Source organism: Gekko japonicus, unplaced genomic scaffold (assembly GCF_001447785.1).
Source record: "Gekko japonicus isolate JY-2015 unplaced genomic scaffold, Gekko_japonicus_V1.1 scaffold21, whole genome shotgun sequence".
Classification (NCBI taxonomy): Eukaryota; Metazoa; Chordata; class Lepidosauria; order Squamata; family Gekkonidae; genus Gekko; species Gekko japonicus.
In genome coordinates, this window is record NW_015173122.1 from 776265 (window position 1) to 798059 (window position 21795).

Consider the following 21795-nt stretch of genomic DNA (forward strand, 5'->3'; position numbering starts at 1 on the left):
GGCGGCCGGCCGCGGCGCCTCCTTTATTCGGCTGGAGGGAGCCAAGAGGCGGGGCCGCTGATTGGTCCCCGGTCTGTTTCCAGCCCCGCCGCGGCCAATCAGAGCGCGCCCAGCATCTGCCGGCCTGGGCAAGGGATGGAGGTGCTGCCCGAGCTCGCGGGGCGGCCCGGGCCCGGAAGCGGCTCTCCAGGCATTGACCCGGGGGAGCGGCTTCTGAGCATGCACAAAGCGCCCCTGCCCGCTAGGCGGGGATGGCTGGCTTGGAGGCCTGCAGAAAAACGGCTCCCCTTCAGCGCGCGAAAGGGGGAAAGGGCCTTCCCGGAAGGCTGCGGGGCGTCCGCTTGCAAAGCCCGCCTTTGTTTTGCCCAAAGGGGGACCAACGTGGTCACCTCCAGTCCAATGGCACCTCCAGTGAGACCAATCGGCGGCGCCCAGATTGCGGTAAACACTCCAAATGCCCACAAGGTTCTTTGGGGGGGGGGGGGGGGGATTGAGGTGCTGCCAGGTGCTCCCCTCCCCCCGCACCTTTCCTGGGTGCCAAGTTTGCCAACTGCATTATCTTCCCAAGTTTTTGATCTGCCCCTTTTGCTAGGGGGTGTTTTACCAATGCGTGTGCTGCGGCTCATCTCACAGCCCTGGCCCACAATCGGGGCCCCTTTCGCCCGACACGGCAGAGTGCAGGATCTGGCTGCAGTCCAACTGCCCTGCTCTCGAAGGGTTAAACACTTTCCCAGATGAAATCTCAGAGGGGCACCCGTGTTGCACTGTGGCAACCTAAACAACAGAGGCTTCTGGTATCTTGAGAGACTAATTTATTGGGGCTGGTGCTTTTGTAGGACCCAGCTACGTGATGAAAGCCCTAACCTAAATGAGCTAGGCTGGCCTGATGTCATCCGATTTCAAAAGCTAAGCAGGGTTGGTCCTGGTGAGTTCTCGGATGGGGGACAAAAGTCCAGGTCCTGATGCAGAGGCACGCCATCGCAAACCACCTCTGTTAGTCTCTTGCCTTGAAGACCCTGCAGGGTTGCCGTAGAAGACAGCTGCAGCTTGACGGCACTTCCCTCCACCACCTGATGAAAACCTTTGTGTACCTGAAAAGCCTGCTTGCAGACCCCCAAGAGGGTTGCCAACTCCAGGCTGGGAAATTCCTGGAGGTTTTGGGGTGCAGCATAGGAAGAGTAATGGGAGGGTATACTGCATACAGTCCAGCTGCCAAAGCATCAGTTGCAGTTCCAAGATCTCCAGTCCTCAGCTGGAGGCTGGCAGCTCTAGCCCCAATGGATCCTCCTCATTTACTTGCTTTCTCGGGCTTCAGTAAGCGGGGAGGACTTCTCCAAGGCTCTTGCTGTGCCAGGTTGCTGCCCAGGCCAGCAAGATGCAGGAGGGCAGAGGCTCAGAAGCCAGCTGAGGAGTTGGCCGCCTTTGGGTGAACGGAGGGACACAGAAGCCACTCCCTTGGAAACAACAGGGCGAGACCAGTTTAGTCAAGCTGTAGCTGGTGCCAGTCAGCGGGCGCCCCAACACTTGGGCACCAGTGCCACCTACAGGACAAAGGCTTCCAGCAAGCAGACACAGACACATGAACACACGAAGCTGCCTTAGACTGAACCAGACCTTTGGTCCATCCTTCTACTGAATCAGACCATTGGTCCAACACGCTCAGACTGGCAGCAGCACTCAGGGTCTCAGACTGGCAGCAGCACTCCAGGGTCTCAGGCTGAGGTCTTTCCCGTTATCTGCTGCCTGGTCCTTTTAACTGGAGATGCCCAGGGATTGAACCTGGGACCTTTAGCGTGCCAAGCAGATGCTCTGCTGCTGAGCCACAGCCCCTCTTTAACCAGTACCCAGGCTCCTCCGGAAAGGCAGAGCTGCCTGGTGGCTGGAAAAGGACAGGTGTTCATGGATACTCCTGGGCTGAACCACCCTGTGGCGGTGGTTGAAGGCCTCCATCCCTGGCCTGGTGCTTCGATTGAAAACTGAAGGAGGCCCGGCCTGCTCACCAGGCCCATGGCCTTGGACTCTTTTCCCCTATAGGTACACAGACTGGCTGAGGCCTTGAAGTGATGTGGAAAATGCACTCAGTCTGTATATACTTGGCTGGAGGCAGGCCGGTAGCCAGGAAATTTTCGGTGGGGGTCACGACACTTCCTACATCACATGCCCAAGTCACTGGCGGTGCAGGCCAGTTTGGGGCCAGCACTTAGAGACTGGTCTCTTGGGGCCAGCACTCTTTAAGTGCCTGCTCCAAGCCCCACGGCCCTGCACAGCCATGTTTCTTTAAATACTGGGGTGTGCCACCACTGTGGGCTGGCACAGGAAGAGCTGGCAAGGTTGTGGCAGGTGGGGGTGGGTGGGTCTGGCATCCTCCCAGGGTGGGGCGGGGCTCATCCGTGGGGGGAATTGCCCCCAAAATGCCCCACCATACACTACTGGTGTCCCCATAACCCAAAGTGGGACAGCTGCCAAGGCCCAGACCTTCTAGCAAGGCATACTGCCACTGTCCCCCTTGCCCATGTGGCCACCATGCCCACTGGCTGAGCATGCTACCCAGCACCACAGGGAAAAGGCCTGCAGGTGTTGCATGTGGCTGGGAGCACAGGTAGCAGGAGAGAAGAACGCACAGCAGGACAGTGGTGGAGTCTTGTGAGCAAAAATCCTAACTTTGTGAGCTCCTGGCATTAAAGGTGGGAGCGAGCAATTTGGCTGCTGCATAAATCAGTTTGCTCTGGAGCCATCCTTCCTGAGCGAAGACAGAAAGGTGTGCACCAGAGGCTAAAAAACTGTGAGCCAGTGCTCACTAACTCAGCTTAGAGGGAACACTGGTGGAGAGCCAGAGAGGCAAATGAGCAGGTGCATGGGAAGAGGTGCAGTTGGGGTAGCAGTAAGCACAGGGTCACATTCTCACTTCCTGGGTCCCAGAGCAGAGTGCCTTCTTTGCTACAGCACCTGACACCTCCCCTGCCCAGTAATAATTATGATCATATGGCATTGTGTGTTTTATAGCCAGGAGAATCCTAAGATTGTCTGGCCGCCAGAGGTTCTACCTCTTTTAGTGTTATGTACCACTAGGTGATGAGCTAGACTTGTTTTTAAGGCAAGAGACGTTTCAGAGGTGGCTTGCCGTTGCCTGCCTCCGCATCACAGCCCTGGTATTCCTTGGAGGTCGACCTTCCAAATACTAGCCAAACCTGACCCTGCTTAGCTTCCAAGATCTGACGGGATCGGGCTATCCTGGGTCATCCCCTGCACAAATGGCTCAGATCACCTCTGACTGGACCTTTACAGCGAGCAAAACTATTTCGGATGCGTTGGTTCCCTCAGGGGTCCTCTGTGTAGCTCCCAGAGGGGTGTTACAGCGCAACAAAGCATACAGGCTGATTTACCTCAGTGAACACAAGACGCTCTGAGTGGCAGGACAGATAAAAGGCATTCCCTGTTTCGTTTATTTGAACTTGGAAGAGAGTACAGTGAACTTCGGCAAGGCCATTTTGAGAAGAGGCCGCAGATGGGAGAGCCCCTGGCTGGGAGTTGTTGCGAGAGAAGAACAGGTGTTACTTAAGGAACTAAAAATGTCGCCCCAAAGGTCTTGTTGCCACTGGAAGGGGGTAAGAGTCTCCAGCTGCTAGACACCATTGTTGCCGGGAAAGCCACTGAAGAGGATAAGAATGGGAGATGCAGGGGGGGGGCCTCTTATCTAGCACGTCTCCCCAAGAGCAGAGGGCACCAGCACAATATTAATTCTGGAGCATGGAGCTTGGACTCCCCTACCCCAAAACGTGAAGAAGAAATGCCCCTGAATCCCCAAAGGGATGCTGGATTCTAGCACATCAACTGAGAAGGCAACGGTTCTTTAACTTGTTCAGCTTGTGTGAGGTCTAAAAAGACCAAGGTGGGATGACTAGCACTGTTTGCGCACCTGTCCCTGCTGCTGGTTAAGACGCTGAACTGCAGGCTGTGGATGGTCAGTAGTTCAGCAGTTCGAGACCTGAGTGTGCCACATGATGGAGTGAGCTGCCATCTCTAGTTCCAGCTCCTGCCAACCTAGCAGTTCGAAAGCAAGAAAATGCAAGTAGATAAATAGGTACCACTTCGATGGGAAGGTAACAGCGTTCCGTGCACCTTGGTGTTTAGTCATGCCGGCCACATGACCACGGAAACGTCTTTGGACAGCGCTGGCTCTTCAGCTTTGAAACGGAGATGAGCACCGCAACCCTAGAGTTGGATTCGACTGGCTTTTGAGCAAGGGAACCTTTACCTTTTACCCTGTTGCTGCAGCAACCCAGCCAGCTGATAGGGTGAGGAGGGAGTAGGGATGCCAGCCTCCAGGTGGGACCTGGGGATCCCCCGGAATTGCAGCTGACCTCCAGACTACAGAAATCAGTTCCCCTGGAGGAAATGGGTATTGTCTCCTAGGTCCCTGGCCTCCCCAGGCTCTGTCCCCAAATCTCCAGGACTTTCACAACCTGGATCTGGCAACCCCACCCCCTATCCCCTGCCAGTGGCCAGGCAGGATCTAAGGACTTAGGGTGGGGTAGGGAAGCAATGCGCTGAGGGCAACCTCTTTCTTCGGCCTCTTCTGCTGCAGTCCGGTCTCTGGCCTCAAGCACACGAAGGGGTCTGCATCGGAGTTGCCACGGCTGGCCTAAGCCTTCGGCAGCAGGGCTCTGTTTTGCCCACTCCGCTGCTCCTGAAGGACTGCCTCTTGTCGGGAGTAAAAGGTGAAGGTGCCAGAGGATGAGAGAGATGGCCGGGTTCCTCCAGGACAGTCTAGCTATCAGAACATCCAGCTTCCAGGACAGGCTGTTCCCCAGGCCATCTCTGCTTCTCCGTTTGGTGTAGTGGTTAAGTGCGCGGACTCTAATCTGGGAGAACCGGGTTTGATTCCCCACTCCTCTACTTGCACCTGCTGGATGACCTTGGGCAAGCCATAGTCCTGTCAGAGCTGTTCTCTCAAGGACAGTTCTCTCAGAGCTCTCTCAGCCCCACCTACCTTACAGGGTGTCTGTTGTGGGGAGGAGAAGGGAAAGGAGTTTGTAAGCCGCTCTGAGACTCCTTTGGGTAGTGAAGGGTGGGGTATAAATCCAATCTCTTCTCTTTGTCATCTTCTTCCGTGGCTGTCCTAAAGTCGGGATGAAGGGTTTAGGTAGCTATGGGGAGATGAATCAACCCAGAGACGTTCTCATACTTCGGCTCCCGGGACTCCTCCATGGAAGCATCTCCTCCAGCTTCCGCCTCTGGCTGGCCGTGGCTTTGGCCGTGACGCTGATTCTGTCCAGCCTCCTCGCAGGTAGGAGCCGGCAGGCTTCCCAGAAGGCCCTGGGCCTCAGGGGACTTGGATTCTAGGTCAGGCTTGCCTTGGGAGGGCTGCCCCTTAGTACTTTGGTCTGAGTCTGAGGTCCTCTTGGGGGGCACCTGGAGGCCCTCCGTGCCCCGCCCGAGCTTGGGCCCCTCCCTCGGCAGGCTCCCCGGCTGTTGCTCTGGCCCTCTGCCCCTCCCGTCCCCTTTGCCCACCGTCACATAAATGGTAGTGAGACCTGGCTCTTTGCCCTGAGCAGACAGAGCTGCCTCCAGAGCTTCCACCCGCTGGGCCACGTGCCGGGAGCCGGAGACCCGTTTCCTGGGGCCGCCTGGGGTGCTCCGCGGAGAGGGCTTGTGGCCCTCCTCCGTCCACGAGCCGGCCTCCACGTTCTCATAACAGCACTCTGGCGGAGGGTCCTTTTCACCACCCTGGTGAAGCAAGGGAACTTGGGGGAAGCCCCAGGCCGCCTTTGGCTTCTGGGCGAGGTGGACGGTTTCTGCAGAGCCTCGGAGACTCTGAGGGACGAAGCAGGTGCCTTCGGCAAAGGACACGGAGGGTCGCTTGGCCTTGGCAATGCTGGACGTGCGAGGGATGGCAAAGGGTTCCAGGTTCAAGGCTGACACTTCGGGGAGGACGCCCGGCTGTGCCCCAGAGTCTGGAACTGAAAGAAAAGGGAGGGGTGGTCAGGAAGTGAAGATGAAGGAGACAAAGAAGAAGAAGACAATGAAGACGACGATGAAGAAGACGACGACTAAGAAAAAGCGGAAGGGATTGGATTTATACCTCACCCTTCACTCGGAGTCTCAGAGGGGCTTACAGTCTCCTTCCCTTCCTCTGCCCACAACAGACACCCTGTGAGGTAGGTGAGACGCCCTGAGAGAGGTCTGAGAGAACTGTGACTGACCCAAGGCCACCCAGCTGGCTGCATGTGGAGGAGTGGGGAATCAGACCCGGTTCTCCAGATTAGAGTCCGCCGCTCCTAACCACCACACCAAACTGGCTCTTCCCTGGGGTTTAGAACCTGCAGTTAGGCAGTGGTTGGGTGGAACTGTGAGGCATGCTGCCATCTGGGACCCCAAAGACTTTGGATACTTTGGCGGGGGAAGAGGCAGAAGGCAGAAAGCTGAAGCAAGGCCTTGGCACCTTTCTGCATCACACAAGGAGCCAGTTACAATGTGAGCCCAGCAGAGGTAAAGGTATAGGTTTCCCTTGTTCAAAAGCCAGTCAAATCCGACTCTAGGGATCCGGTGCTCATCTCCGTTTCCAAGCCAAAGAGCCAGCGCTGTCCAAAGACGTTTCCGTGGTCATGTGGCCGGCATGACTAGATGCCGAGGTGCACAGAACGCTGTTACCTTCCCACCGAAGGTGATACCTAGTTATCTACTTGCAATTTCTTGCTTTTGAAGGCTAGGTTGGCAGGAGCTGGAACTAGAGATGGGAGCTCACTCCGTCATGCGGCACTCGGGTCTCGAACTGCTGATCTACCAACCTTCCAGTCTGCAGTTCAGCATCTTGACCACTTGAGCCACTGCACCCCCTGAGCCCAGCAGAGGGAAGGTACCAAATTTCAGGTGGCACCTGGACATCTCCCAATATTACAGTTGACCTCCAAATGGCAGAGATCAGTTCCACTGGAGAAAATGGCTGGATCCAAGGCATTACCTCTGCTGAAGTCCATTCCTTCCCCAGACCCTGCCCTCCCAAGGCTCCACCCCCAAAATTTCCAGGTACTTCCCAACCCAGAGCTGACAACTCTAGCAGAGGGAAATGACCCTTACACACAATGGAAAACAAATCAGCCAGTATCATAATGCCCCTGTATGAATCGATGGTGCGACTTCATTTGGAATACTGTGTGCAATTCTGGTCACCACACCTCAGAAAGGATATTATAGCATTGGGAATAAGTGCAGAAAAGGGCAACTAGAATGATAAAAGGGTTGGAACCAGTGTTCCCTCTAAGCTGAGTTAGTGTGAGCTGGCTCACAGGTTTTTAGCCTCCAGCTCACAGATTTTTGTCTTAGCTCAGGAAGGACGGCTCCAGAGCAAACTAATGTATGCAGTAGTCAAATCGTCTGCTCACAACTTTAATGCGAGTAGCTCACAAAATAGCCTTTTTGCTCACAAGGCTCTGCAGCTTAGAGGGAACATTGGTTGGAACACTTTCCCTATGAAGAAAGGTTGAAGCGCTTGGGGCTCTTTAGCTTGGAGAAACGACGGCTGAGGGGTGACATGATCAAGGTTTATAAGATTATGTGTGGGATAGAGCAGGTCGAGAAAGAAGTCCTTTTCTCCCTTTCTCACAATACAAGAACTCGTGGGCACTCAATGAAATTGCTGAGCGGTCGGGTTGGAACAGATAAAAGGAAGTACTTCTGCACCCAAAGAGTGATTAACACATGGAATTCACTGCCACAGGAGGGGGCTGCAGCTACAAGCATGGACAGCTTCAAGAGGGAATTGGATAAACATCTGGAGCAGAGATCCATCAGTGGCTATTAGCCACAAGGTATAGATAGGAGCTCTCAATCTGGAGCAGGTGATGCTCTGTATTCTTGGTGCTTGGGGGGGGGAGCAACAGTGGGAGGGCTTCCGGCCCCACTCCTGGACCTCCTGATGGCACCTGGTATTTTTGGCCACTGTGTGACAGAGTGTTGGACTGGACGGGCCATTGGCCTGATCCAACATTTGGCTTCTCTTATGTTCTTATGTACCTGCATCGGTAGGGAGGTGGCAGGCCGGTGCTTCATCCTCATCTGTGTCGGAGAAGGAGCTGTCCATGGGCCAGGCAGCGGAAGGGGGCTCCAGGAAGCTGGGGGTGAAGGGGATCTCTGCATCGTGGTGGGAGACTGCCCGGGTGGGAAGGAGAGAGGCAAAGAAGAAAAGGGAGAGTGAGCACAGTCGGGTCAGAAGGCCCTTTCCCTGCAGCTCCCCAAGCGTGGGCAGCTTCTCCTGCCCACTCCACTTCAGATCTTGCCAGCCAAGGAGGAGGCCGCCAGTCATGTCTTGCCTGTGGAATGTGCCCTGTCAGCTTGTGGGACCTCCAGGGAAGGTCAGACTTGTTTGTGCTGGGGAACAGCCACAAGTGCCAGCTCTGCAGGTGCAAGATTCAGTTTCCTGATCGGCCAGGGAAAGGGTGGGGTGGGGGGTAAAGTATGCTTTGCTCCTGCTCCTAAGTAGCCAGAGTAAAATAAATTACACAACGTAAGCAGAAATATATCGATTTGCTTATGATGAGCCGGTGCGTGGGTCACAAATGGGATCATGGTTCAGATCTCTTCTCAGCGCAGATTGCTGTGAGAATAGAAAGAAAGGACCCACTCAGGTGTCAAATGAATCAATGAAACTGTCTAACACTGAACCGGGCCATCAGGACCAGGTATGAATAAATATTCTAATCTGATCTGGTAAGAAGAAGCAGGGGAAGAAGAGAGAAAGGGGAGAGGAGGAAGAAAAAAGGCGAAGGAAAAAGGAAGACATGTACGAAGTTGAGCCAAAACCTGCAGTTTTCTGCAAGGAAATCTGTTTATTCGATTTCCACTTTGCCCTTTCTGAAAGGGTCTTAGGGAGGGGCCGTGGTTCAGTGGTAGAGCGTCTCCCTTGAACGCAGAAGGTCCCAGGTTCAATCCCCAGCATCCCCAATTAAAAAGGATCAGGCAGCTGGTGATGAGGAAAACCTCAGCCAGAGACCCTGGAGAGCCACTGCCAGTCTGAGTAGGCAAGACTGACCTTGACGGGACCAATGGTCTGATTCAGTGTAAAGCAGAACAAAGTGTGAGTCCGGTGGCACCTTTAAGACCAACAAAGTTTTATTCAAGGCTCATGAAAGCTCATACCTTGAATACAACTCTGTTGGTCTTAAAAGATGCCACTGGACTCAAACTTTGTTCTACTGCTTCAGACCAACAGGGCTGCCCACCGGAATCAGTATAGGCCGTTTTCATGTGTGTTCATGTGACCTACTTGGCTGGGGCCCAATCCGGTTGGGTCACTGGAGCACAGCGCCTGATGCTGCCCTGGCCCAGAGCGCCACCTGCTGGTCCACCTCTCTCAAGATTCTCAGGCTCATCTCAGCTCTTGCAGGGCCAGGGCTTCTGTCCTTATCAGGCCAGCCACAATCGATGCCCCAAGACACGCCGACTTTTCCACACAGTTTTAGAGGCTGTGAATATGCGCTTGACCTTTCTCACATGTATGTTTACAACGAATACTGAGTTCGGTTACTCAGCCCAGGCCTGGCCACAGGAGACACTGGACTCCAGACTCTCTTCTCACCTGTCACCCGTGGAAGCTTGTAGCCCCCCAAAGAGAAGCAGGGGAAGGTGGAGTGGAGGTTAGCCAGCGCCCCCTGCACATGGTGCTTCACCTGGGAGACTGGGTCCCCATCTGCAGCGGCCACCCTAGGAGAGGAAATTAACAGACATGGATTTCACACCAACAGTGCACCAGGAATACAGGAGGTAACATAACTCTTTCTGCCGCTCCAATGCTTTTCTGCCACAGGGAACCAGAACAGGTGGTATGGGCCCAATTTTACCCCCCCCATCCTCCCTGAATGTACAGGGGTGTGGATATGATTGACTACTCCTCTGTTCAAAAATTCTTTCACGTAGAAATCTAGCCTGCTTCTTGGCATGCTGCTTTTCCACAGGCAGGGAATTTTGTGCATGGAGAGACATTCCATCCTCCATTTTAAAATCCTTTCATGTAGAAATCTAGCCTGCTTTTTGGCGTGCTGCTTTCCCACAGACAGGGAATTTTGTGCATGGAGAGACATTCCATTCTCCGTTTAAAAATCCTTTCATGTAGAAATCTAGCTTGCTTTTGGCGGGCCACCTTTCCACATGCAGGGAATTTTGTGCATGGAGAAACATTCCATTCTCCATTTAAAAATCCTTTCATATAGAAACCTAGCCTGCTTTTTGGCATGCTACGTTTCCACATGCAGGGGATTTTGTGCATGGAGAAACATTCCATCTGTTTAAAAATCCTTTCATGTAGAAAACTAGCCTGCTTTTTGGCATGCTGCTTTTCCACATGCAGGGAATTTTACACACGGTGACACATTCCATCCTGCCTGGTCTCTTTCTGAACTCAGGCCAGGCACCTGAGCACCTCCATTGTTGCCCCTACCCACCTGGCTACCTGTCCAGTTTGCTGACAGAGGTGTTTTCTACATGCCAAAGGTTCTATACACCAAAGCTTCTGAAACTGCCAGTTCAATGCAGTGGCAATATGGCTTCCATGTGCCCCACATTTCCCCTGCCCCAGACCTCTATGTCAGCCTCTCCCTGCCAGCAGCACCACTGGGTGTCTTTTTTTAAAAAACTGGTTAACTGTCAAGTCTCTATAGCTTTTTAACACTATAGCAATTTGCCAACTCCAAGTCAAGAGCTGGGTAACAGCACAGCATGTGACAAGGGGGGGGGGTGGATCCCATTACACTTCCCCGCCCCTACTCTCAGAGGAAATGGCCCCAATGTGGATGGGACAGGGAAGGATCTAGCTTTTCTCATCCACCCGGCTTTGCTGAGTTCTTTTTGAAAAGATCGTAGTAAAGCAGGTTTAAGAGAGCAGAAAAACTGGAAAGTGCTTGAAAGTACCATGATGCCATGTGGAAGTGGGAATGAACCCATTTCCTGTTAGCACTGGAGGCAGAACAAATGCTCAGTGTAGAAGTGAGGACAGACAGCAACCTATGAGCTGACAAGGGGCACTGGCCACTGGAAGCTAAGCAGCGTCAGCCCTGGTCAATATTTGGATGGGAGAGCACTGCAGAAGTCCAGGGTTGTGAGGCAGAGGCAGGCCATGGCAAACTTCCTCTGTTAGTTCCTAGCCTTGAAAACCCTACAGATTCACCATAAGTCAGCTGCGACTTGACAGCAAAACAAAACAAAACAACAGTAGCCCAAATCTGGCGCCTAGTGATGCACCACTTAATCCATAAATTGCCACCTAATCTCCCCCCCCCCCCCCCCCCCCCAATTCCTCCTGTCTGTAGAGAAAAATACGGTAGGAGGACAAAGGTATGGGAAAAGATGTTGGATATTGTAATTCTGCATGCAAGAGGATCTGGCCGCACTGGTGGACCTCTTGAGGGACCCTGGTTTTTGGCTACTGCGTGACACAGAGTGTTGGACTGGACGGGCCATTAGCCTGATGCAACATGGCTTCTCTTCTGTTCTTATGTTCTATGGTTACACTTGGCAGTTGACCCCAACCTCTCATCAGTTAGATGCTTAGCCTCTTTGGCCATGGATTGCCTTCTGTTTTTCATCTTATATGAGACCTTCTCTCTCTTAACTGGGATTGGAGCTGTAGCAAGTTAACCTTTTTTACAGTTAATCTGTTCACAATAAGTTAAATGTACCTACATGAACATGTCATGTAAGATGTGCTTCTATATTTGTAAGTAAAATTTCTTTCTCTTGTTACCATTGGAGTCAGATCATCTTTGTAATTTGTTTGAACAGCATTTCCCCCTTCACTGGGAAACGTGGAGGATCGGGGATACTGCGTAAAGCTTCGGTGCTTCTAAAGCAAATGATTTATTTATTTTTACATTTAACCCAATAGAAGAAGGGGAGGATCTGTGGTGCTCCCTTTTGACTGCTGTCTCCACTGTAATTTAGCCCCTCTAAGTGTTTTAGATAAGGGCTTCACACAGCACCTGGCGCAGTTGGTGGCTCGATGCAAGTACCTGTCATTGGTGGCCATTGGAGCTGATCGGCAGCAGAAGCAGCAGCAGATGCAGAGCAGGAGGAGCAGCAGCAGTGGGGTCAGGATGCCCGCTAGAAGGACTTCTTGCCTCTTGCCTCCTGGAGGAAGAACGGAAGTCAGACAGAGCAGGGAACATAACCCCCAGCGATGTGGCTGGTCCAGGATCCCAGGAGGCACTAGCCACCTCCACACTGCAAATTCAAACCAGGGACAGCCCCAGGTCCCACGAGAGACAAAAGGTCACTTACTCCACTGGCAGGCCCCAGAAGATGGGTGGCACAGGCCCCCAGGGCAATGGCAGACCTCGGAGCAGTTAGGCCCATAAAACCCATCCGGGCAGGTCTGGTTGCAGCTGCAAGGAGACAGAATGACATGGCAAGTTCCCAGTTGCAGCCAAGCAGCCTGGGCAATGGCACTGCCCCACCCACCTCCATACACCCCTTTTACCTAGTGCCCCGGTACCCGGGCTGGCACACACACGCCCCAGACACTGGATCACAGCTCCCGTTGAAGCAGCTTGGACAGACAAGGAGGCAGCCTTTCCCAAACAAGCCGGGGGGACAGGGCAAGTCACACCTGTGGGGAGAGAGAGGGGGCGGGAGAGAGTCTTGTTCCTCAAAGTGACTGGACTATGTTGCTACTACTCTACTATGTTCTGGGGTGGGGGGGGAGCCCTTGTTGGAGGGCCACACCAAACAGCTGAACCTGCACCTCCATCCCATCACACCCTCCCTGGCCTCTGCCCTGCCTCCTTGTGAGACCGTGCATGCATAGAGTTGCCTCCAGCTATCGTATAGGTGGGGCGGGGCCTAGGCCCCCATTTTTAGGGGCAAACTGGGTCCCTACCTGGCACCTCAGAAGCCTGGTCCAGTTCCGGCCTAGGCCCCCATTTTTAGGGGCAAACTGGGTCCCTACCTGGCACCTCAGAAGCCTGGTCCAGTTCCGGCCTAGGCCCCCATTTTTAGGGGCAAACTGGGTCCCTACCTGGCACCTCAGAAGCCTGGTCCAGTTCCGGCCTAGGCCCCCATTTTTAGGGGCAAACTGGGTCCCTACCTGGCACCTCAGAAGCCTGGTCCAGTTCCGGCCTAGGCCCCCATTTTTAGGGGCAAACTGGGTCCCTACCTGGCACCTCAGAAGCCTGGTCCAGTTCCGGCCTAGGCCCCCATTTTTAGGGGCAAACTGGGTCCCTACCTGGCACCTCAGAAGCCTGGTCCAGTTCCGGCCTAGGCCCCCATTTTTAGGGGCAAACTGGGTCCCTACCTGGCGCCTCGGAAGCCTCATCCAATGTTCCAGCCTAGGCCCCCATTTTGAGAGGCAAACTGGGTCCCTACCTGGCGCCTCGGAAGCCTCATCCAATGTTCCAGCCTAGGCCCCCATTTTGAGAGGCAAACTGAGTCCCTACCTGGCGTCTCTGAAGCCTAGTTCACAGTTCCGGCCTGGGCCCCCATTTTGAGAGGCAAACTGGGTCCCTACCTGGCGTCTCGGAAGCCTAGTTCAGTTCCGGCCTAGGCCACCATTTTGAGGGGCGAACGGGGTCCCTACCTGCTGCCTCGGAAGCCTGGTACACAGTTCCGGCCTAGGCCACCATTTTGAGGGGCGAACGGGGTCCCTACCTGCTGCCTCGGAAGCCTGGTACACAGTTCCGGCCTAGGCCACCATTTTGAGGGGCGAACGGGGTCCCTACCTGCTGCCTCGGAAGCCTGGTACACAGTTCCGGCCTAGGCCACCATTTTGAGGGGCGAACGGGGTCCCTACCTGCTGCCTCGGAAGCCTGGTACACAGTTCCGGCCTAGGCCACCATTTTGAGGGGCGAACGGGGTCCCTACCTGCTGCCTCGGAAGCCTGGTACACAGTTCCGGCCTAGGCCACCATTTTGAGGGGCGAACGGGGTCCCTACCTGCTGCCTCGGAAGCCTGGTACACAGTTCCGGCCTAGGCCACCATTTTGAGGGGCGAACGGGGTCCCTACCTGCTGCCTCGGAAGCCTGGTACACAGTTCCGGCCTAGGCCACCATTTTGAGGGGCGAACGGGGTCCCTACCTGCTGCCTCGGAAGCCTGGTACACAGTTCCGGCCTAGGCCACCATTTTGAGGGGCGAACGGGGTCCCTACCTGCTGCCTCGGAAGCCTGGTACACAGTTCCGGCCTAGGCCACCATTTTGAGGGAAGAACGGGGTCCCTACCTGGCGCCTCGGAAGCCTGGTTCACAGTTCCGGCATTCCCCCGTTTGGGGGTGACAAGCCTCCCCTTGGTAGCAGCGGGGGCAGAGCTCTGCACAGTTATCCCCATAGCGCCCCAGGAGGCAGAGTTGATTGCAGCGGGTCCCATTCCAGCCAGCATCACAGGCCAAGCAGAATCCATCTACCGGAGAGCAAGGCTGTCTCTGCTTGCAGTGGCCGCAGCTGTGTGGGTAGAGAGGAAGAGTGGTCAGCCAACCCCCCCAGGCACTGGTGTGGGATGGGGGGTAGGGTTGCCAGATCCAGGTTGAGAAACTCCTGGAGATTTGGGGGATGGAGCCTGGGGAGGACCAAGACCTCAGTGGGGCCCAGTGCCATAGAGTCCATCCTCCAAAGCATCCATTTTCTCCAGGGGAACTGATCTCTGTGCTCTGGAGATGAGGTATAATTCTGGGGGATCTCCAGGTTCCACCTAGAAGCTGGCATCCCTAGCCTCGCAGCTTCAGCGGGATCAGTGCCACAAATGACATCTGCTGGGCCAAGGTGTGCTTTAAAAACAGGGCGATCTCGGAAGCTAAGCAGGGCTGACCCTGGCAAGTAATTGGAAGGGAGACCTCCCACTGCTGGACCTCCTGATGGCACTGGTATTTCTGGCGACTCTGTGACACAGAATGTTGGACTGGATGGGCCTTTGGCCTGATCCAACATTGGCGTCTCTTATGTTCTTATATTCAAGGAATACCAGGGCCAGGACGCAGAGGCAGGCAACCAAGCCACCTCTCTGAAACGTTTAAAAACTCCACTAGGGGTCGCCATGACTTCCAGACATGCAAGCACATACATACACACACACACAAACCGCCCCCCCCAAAAAGAGGGCAAGCTTTCTAGTGCCTTCCTCAGGGAACATGAGTAGAGAATTGCTGTGTATGCTGCTGCTTCACAAGACTTCCCGTTCTGTAATCGGACACATGAAGCTGCCTTATACTGAATCAGACTCACCCCTGGACCATCAAGGTTAGTATTGTCTACTCAGACTGGCAGCGGCTCTCCAGGGTCTCAGGTGGAGGTCTGTCACTTCCTACTTTGTCCTTTTAACTGGAGATGCTGGGTACTGAACCAACTGGAGACCTTCTGCGTGCAAAGAGCCATGGCCCCTCCCCAGATCTAAGAATCCTCGTCATGCAGTCTCGTCCCATTCAGACCAATGGGCATTCTGCATCTATTTTTGCAACTGGATCGCCATGCCTCTTTGCCTCTGCAGAGGGGCCAGCCCAGGGTCACCAGTTCTGTGTCTGGGGGTCGAAACAGAGTGTCTTTTTCTGGCCACTCACCTGTATCTGCACTGCAGCCCAAAGGTCCCAGCAGGACAGGGGTCCGTACACCTCTGGCCCTGGTAGCCGGCATCACATGTGCACTGTCCGTCTTGGGGGCTGCAGGTCCCATGCAAGCACTGGCACTGCTGCTGGCAGGATGGCCCCCACGTCCCTGCCCTGCACTCACATCGGCCAGTCTCCTGGGCACAGGGTGAATGGTTGCAGTGGCAGGGAGAGGAGCACTTCCTGCCCCACCATCCAGGGTCGCAGAGGCAGCGACCAGTCGCTGGGTCACAACGAGAGCCGGCCAGGTTGCACTGGCACTGCTTCTTGCAGTCCGGCGCCCACCAGCCTTGCTTGCAGTGGCAGGTTCCAGTGAGGGGGTTGCAGTGGCCATGGGGGCCACACTGGCAGGCAAACTGGCACAGCGCCCCCCAGCGGCCGGGGTGACAGGTGCACTCTCCACTGGCTGGATCACACTTCCCGTAGGGATAGCAAAGGCAGCGCTCTTTGCAGTCGGGGGCCCAGTATTCATCAGGGCAACCTGCACGGGAATGGAGATTGTGAGAAGGAACCACGGGGAGGGTCCTGCAGTCCTCGACTCCACCGAATGGCAGCCTCCAAACTGGAAGCCAGAATAGAAGGAATTTTATTTTTTTTATTTCACTTTTACCCCGCCCTCCCTGCCAGGCGGGCTCAGGGCGGCTTCCAAAAACTGATAAGCAGTATACATTTTGCAGTAATAGAATAAAATACATCATTTAAAAACATAGACAAGTCAATATAAAACATTCATTCGATGGCGATAAAAATAAAGTGCAGTTCAGGGACACATTCAGCGGTGCCACCGCATTAGGTCATGTTGGATCGGAGTTCACACAGGGCACTGCTGGTAGGACGTCGCTCCTAGCGGAACGCCTGCCTAAAAAGTTCTGTTTTCACGGCCCTGCGGAACTGTGACAAGGAAGGACCAAAGAAAGATGACGGGTATCAGTCTGCCTATTGGGGTATCTATACCCCATTTTTCTCCCCAGTGGGAACCCAAAGCAGCGTACAACATCCGGCTTGCCTCCTTCATTTTATCCTCACAACAATTTTACATAAGAACATCAGAAGAGCCCTGCTGGATCAGACCAGTGGTCCATCTAGTCCAGCATCCTGTCTCACACAGTGGCCAACCAATTTCTCTGGAGGGACAACAACAGGGCACTGAGGCTGAGACGTTCCCCTGATGTTACCTCCTGGCCAGTGTTCCCTCTAAGCTGAGTTAGTGTGAGCTAGCTCACAGTTTTTTAGCCTCCGGCTCACACATTTTTGTCTTAGTTCAGGAAGGAATTTATGCAGTAGCCAAATCACTTGCTCAAAACTTTAATGCCAGTAGCTCACAAAAGTAGAATTTTTGCTCACTCCACAGCTTAGAGCAGGGGTGTCGAACTCATTTGTTATGAGGGCCAGATCTGGCATAAATGACACCTTGTTGGGCAGCGCCATGTGTGTCATAAAATGTAATGCCAGGTAGCGGAGATATAAACTTTATAAAGAACACAAACACAAAGGAGATTTTTTAAAATTTAAAATAAAAACACACTTAAAACATTAGCACTCCTGCAATATTTTGTTTATTTAACAATGTCTGATAACTGACTGAATTATTGCATCAAAATGTCTGTGCTGTTGCAATCTTGCTGTTCAGGTGTGTATCCGTAAGCTGCAAACCTACAATGACGCAGCAGCAGCAGAACTGGAAGAAGAAGCAGAAGACAGCCAGTTCCACTGGGCCTCATAGAAGCCCTCCGGGGGCCTGATCCGGCCCCCAGGCCGCATGTTTGACACCCCTGGCTTAGAGGGAGCATTGCTCTTGGCCCTGGGATACAGAGGTTTAATACCTCTGAATGTAGAGGTTCCCCTCAGTCACCAAGGCTAGTAGCCATTGATAGACTTATCCTCCATGAATCTACCTAATCCCCTTTTAAAGCTGTTTATTCCTGTGGCCATCACTACAATTTTAAAATAAATTTTATTGGTTTTCACTTTATTTATAGCCCACTTTTCTCACTGAGACTTATGGTGGGTGACACACAATGTTCCCTCTAAGCTGTGGAGTCTTGTGAGCAAAAATTCTACTTTGTGAGCTCCTGGTATTAAAGTGTGCGATATGGCTACCGCATAAATTAGTTTGCTCTGGAGGCATCCAAAAATCTGTGAGCCGGAGGCTTAAAAACTGTGAGCTAGCTCACACTAACTCAGCTTAGAGGGAACACTGGACCAGAATCTTCCATGTTGGAACCAGGGGTTTCCCAGGCCCTACTCCTGTCAAGCTCAGGCCACACTCAAGTTAACTTTTGTTTCTTTAGGTCTCGCTTTTCTCCTTTCCCTTCGCTTGTCATGATGAATTCCTGAGGAGGTGGTCTGTTGTGGGACTGCATGGGGGTAGTAGCCATAACCGTTTCTTAAGCTGTGCCCCAGGAGTTGGTTCTCATGAGATCAACCTTGGAGACTCTTTTGCCTAGCTGGGTTACATAGGGCACCATATATCTGTTTGTGTTGCCATATAAATGCCCGGGGGGGGGGGGAGGTGTGACATATGCGTGTGTGGGGTTTTGTGCTTTTACCTATAACCTGTGATTTCCCGCGGTTTTCTTCAGTCCTAACAAAAGCTCTTGCACCTACAGCAAGCATATCTCTAATAAAGCATTTCACTGCCAATAGTGTGTGTGGAGAGTGTCTTAGCTGGGGACCTGACAACTCCAGGGGTCCCCAAGAGTCCTAAACCCTTCCATCTTGTCAAATCCAGCCTTGAATTCCTACTTTGCCACAGACGCTTGCTGGGTGACCCAGGGCCAGTCACACACTGCCAGTTTAACCCACCTCACAGGGTTATTATGAGGATGCAATGGAGGAGAGGAGAACAATGTGAGCCCCTTAGCAGTGTTCCCTCTAAGCTGAGCTCACAGTTTTTTAGCCTCCAGCTCACAGATTTTTGTCTTAGCTCAGGAAGGATGGCTCCAGAACAAGCCAATTTATGTAGCAGCCAAATTGCTGGCTCACAACTTTCATGCCAGTGGCTCACAAAGTAGAATTTTTGCTCACAAGATTCCATAGCTTAGAGGGAACGTTGGGTCTCCACCTGGGGAGAAAGGTGGGGTGTATGAACTACCCTCCTCCTCAGGCAGGAGGACAGCACTGAGCAGGCCTGTTCCACAGCTGGACCCTCCATCTTATTGGGATATTTGGGGAGTATGGCAGAGTTTTGCCCAGTCACAGAAGCGTGATCCTGCGTGCAGTCAATAAAGCTCCCAAGAAGTATATTGCAAAAAAGGTAAATTTACACTTATTCAAGTAGATTCAGTTCACATTCAGGTTGCAGGTGGAAGAAGAAGAAAAAGAAGGAAGAGGAGATTGGATGTATACCCCATGGCCCTTCACTACCCGAAGGAGTCTCAGAGTGGCTTACAATCGTCTTTCCCTCCCCCTCCCCACAACAGACACCCTGTGAGCAGTGTTCCCTCTAAGCTGAGTTAGTGTGAGCTAGCTCACAGTTTTTTAGCCTCCGGCTCACAGATTTTTGTCTTCGCTCAGGAAGGAGGGCTCCAGAGCAAACTCATTTATGCAGGAGCCAAACCGCTCGCTCACAATTTTAATGCCAGGAGCTCACAAAGGAGAATTTTTGCTCACAAGACTCCGCAGCTTAGAGGGAACATTGCAGGCTGTGAGGTGGGTGGGGCTGAGAGAGCTCTCCCGAGAACTGCCCTTGAGAGAACAGCCCTGAGAGAACTTGTGACCAACCCAAGGTCACACCAGCGGCGGCATGTGGAGGAGTGGGGAATCAAACCCGGTTCTCACAGCTTATAGAGTCTGCGCCCCTAACCACTACACCAAACTGAAAGAGAAGCCTAATCCAAAGAGTACTTTCCCTTTCACAAATGGCCAGCTAATCCAGCATCATGTGCGTGGACGTAGGAGGGAACTGTAACCGCGGGAGAGACCTGCAGAGACATGTGTCCCCAGGGAAGGCCATGTGCTGAAGTGAGAGGACAAAAACAGCAAGCGTCAGAGAGCAGTTCCCAGGTTAAGACAAAGAGGCATCCCATTCAAGGAGATAAGACCAGTACATGCTTAGAGTAATGTAGCACCCCCCACAATGTCCAGGCGTGCTGAATCGCTCACTCCAACACATTCTCAGCGACCACAGCCTTCAGCCACATGGGGACCCCTGGGACCCCAAAACTGCAGGCCCTGGCAAGAAATGCGTGGGGGGGAATGCGGCAGATTTCACAGCTGCATGGGACTTTCAGTCCATAAATAACCAACTTCCTGCTTTGCATACTCCCCCTCCCTCAAGTGAAACTCACGTGTAATACAGTTGGCCCCAAAGAAGCCAGGCTTGCAACGGCAAAGACCAGGTCCCACGCATACTTCCTCTTCTTGGCACGCAGAGTCTCCTTCGCAAACGGCTGGCAAGGGCACAAGAAGACGCGTGGAGGTGTCAGGGCTCTGGTCATGTTGGCATGAAGAGCCCAGCCACGACTGGGCCCTGTGCACCGATTTCCTCATTTGCCCAGGCCAGCAGCTGGCTAGAGTCTAGGGCTGCCAATTCCCAGGTGGGGCCTGGGGCTCTCCCAGCATTACAACTGATAAAAAAGGAAGTAGTTCTTCACCCAAAGAGCGATTAACACATGGAATTCACTGTCACAGGAGGTGGCGGCGGCTACAAGCATGGATGGCTTCAAGAGGGAACTGGATAAACATATGGAGCAGAGGTCCATCAGTGGCTGTTAGCCACAAGGTATAGATAGGAACGCTCAGTCTGGGGCAAGGGATGCTCTGTATTCTTGGTGCTTGGGGGGGGGGGCAACAGGGGGAGGGCTCCTAGTGTCCTGGCCCCACTTCTGGACCTCCTGATGGCACCTGGTATTTTGGGCCACCGTGTGACAGAGTGTTGGACTAGATGGGCCATTGGCCTGATCCAACACTGGCTTCTCTTATGTTAACTGCTGACCAGGCTGGAGAGATCGCTTCACCCTTGAGAAAAATGACTGCTTTGGAGGGTGGGCTTCATCTGGTTCCTCCCATTGCCCTCTCCAGGCTCCACCCCCAAATCTCCAAGAATTTCCCAACTGCTCTATCCCACTAGAATCCGGCTTCTCCCACCATCCCTCAGGAACCACCTTTTCAAGCCTGGCTTAGGCTGAATGCGAGGCAGAGGAGAGGAAAGTGGGGGGGGGGAGACAATAGAAAAGAGAGATGGACAGAGGGGGACCAAAGCCCCCACACTCACCCACTGTGCACTCTCGGCCTTCTTGCTTCCAGCCAGAGCAACAGGTGAGAACGTGGGTGTGGCTGGCAAGGACAAGAGAGAGGGGGGGAGTCACAAACCCCCTCTTTATTCTAGCCCCACAACTGCTGCTTGGAGGAGAACCACCAACATGGCACTTTGCCAGCTCCAGGTGTTTGATGACCACACTCGCCCCCCCCCCCCCATGCTCACTCAAGAAACCGCAATTCCTATTCCAGGGGCTCTGCCGGTTGGTGCCTTCTTCCTGATTATTAGGGCTGCCAACCTCCAGGTGGTGGCTGGAGATCTCCCGCGATTACAACTCATCTCCGGGCGACAGAGATCAGTTCCGTCGGAGGAAATGGCGGCTTTGGAAGGTGGACTCTATGGCATTAGACCCCACTGAAGCCCCTCCCCTCCCCGAACCCTGCCCTCCTCAGGCTCCACCACCGAAATCTACAGTTATTCCCCCTCCCCCAGAGCCGGCAGCCCTACTGTTTATTGCGGAAGGTCCCAAACATTTCATTTCTCGCTTGTGCTCTTGAAAAAAGTGACCGCAAAGTCCCGCAAAGCAGGAGAACTTTGATAAGAGCCGAGGTGTCAGTTCAAAGCGAAACATCACGCTCAGCTCTTTGGTAAGGTCACAAAAAAAAAACACTAGTAGAAAAGGGTTTTATATGCTTTTTGGAACTTTGAAACGGAGCATACCTGGACTGACACAGACCGGTAGGAAACGCAGCACAAAAGGAAGCACAGAAAATGAAGTTTGGGGACCCCACCACCAAACAGGCAGCACAGCATCACACACAACCCCAGACCTCCCCCAAAGCTCCCCCTGCTTGTCCTCCAGAGTAGGCGATTCACCACCCAGGCTGTGCCTAGGGCAGGAGCTGCCCAGTGATCTCCCAGAATTACAATCTGTAATTCTGTAGGGTTGCCAGATCTGGGTCGGGAAATCCCTGGAGATTTGGGAGAGAGGGTCTGGGGAGGATAGGGACTTCGGGGGGGGG

General features: G+C 53.6%; 1 protein-coding gene across 1 annotated transcript in view; it reads right to left on the bottom strand.

Moving 5' to 3' along the window:
* Positions 1-5139: 5139 nt before the first annotated feature.
* Positions 5140-21795, bottom strand: part of SCARF1 (scavenger receptor class F member 1) — a 17495-nt gene continuing 839 nt past the window's right edge. The window contains exons 2-11 of the mRNA XM_015421845.1: positions 20789-20850; positions 19863-19964; positions 15529-16054; positions 14201-14419; positions 12467-12595; positions 12268-12371; positions 12000-12117; positions 9575-9699; positions 8014-8148; positions 5140-5960 (exon numbers count right to left, since the gene is read on the bottom strand). Of these exons, the coding sequence (XP_015277331.1) occupies positions 5140-5960; positions 8014-8148; positions 9575-9699; positions 12000-12117; positions 12268-12371; positions 12467-12595; positions 14201-14419; positions 15529-16054; positions 19863-19964; positions 20789-20850 (2341 nt within the window). The remainder of the gene's footprint in view (positions 5961-8013; positions 8149-9574; positions 9700-11999; positions 12118-12267; positions 12372-12466; positions 12596-14200; positions 14420-15528; positions 16055-19862; positions 19965-20788; positions 20851-21795) is intronic.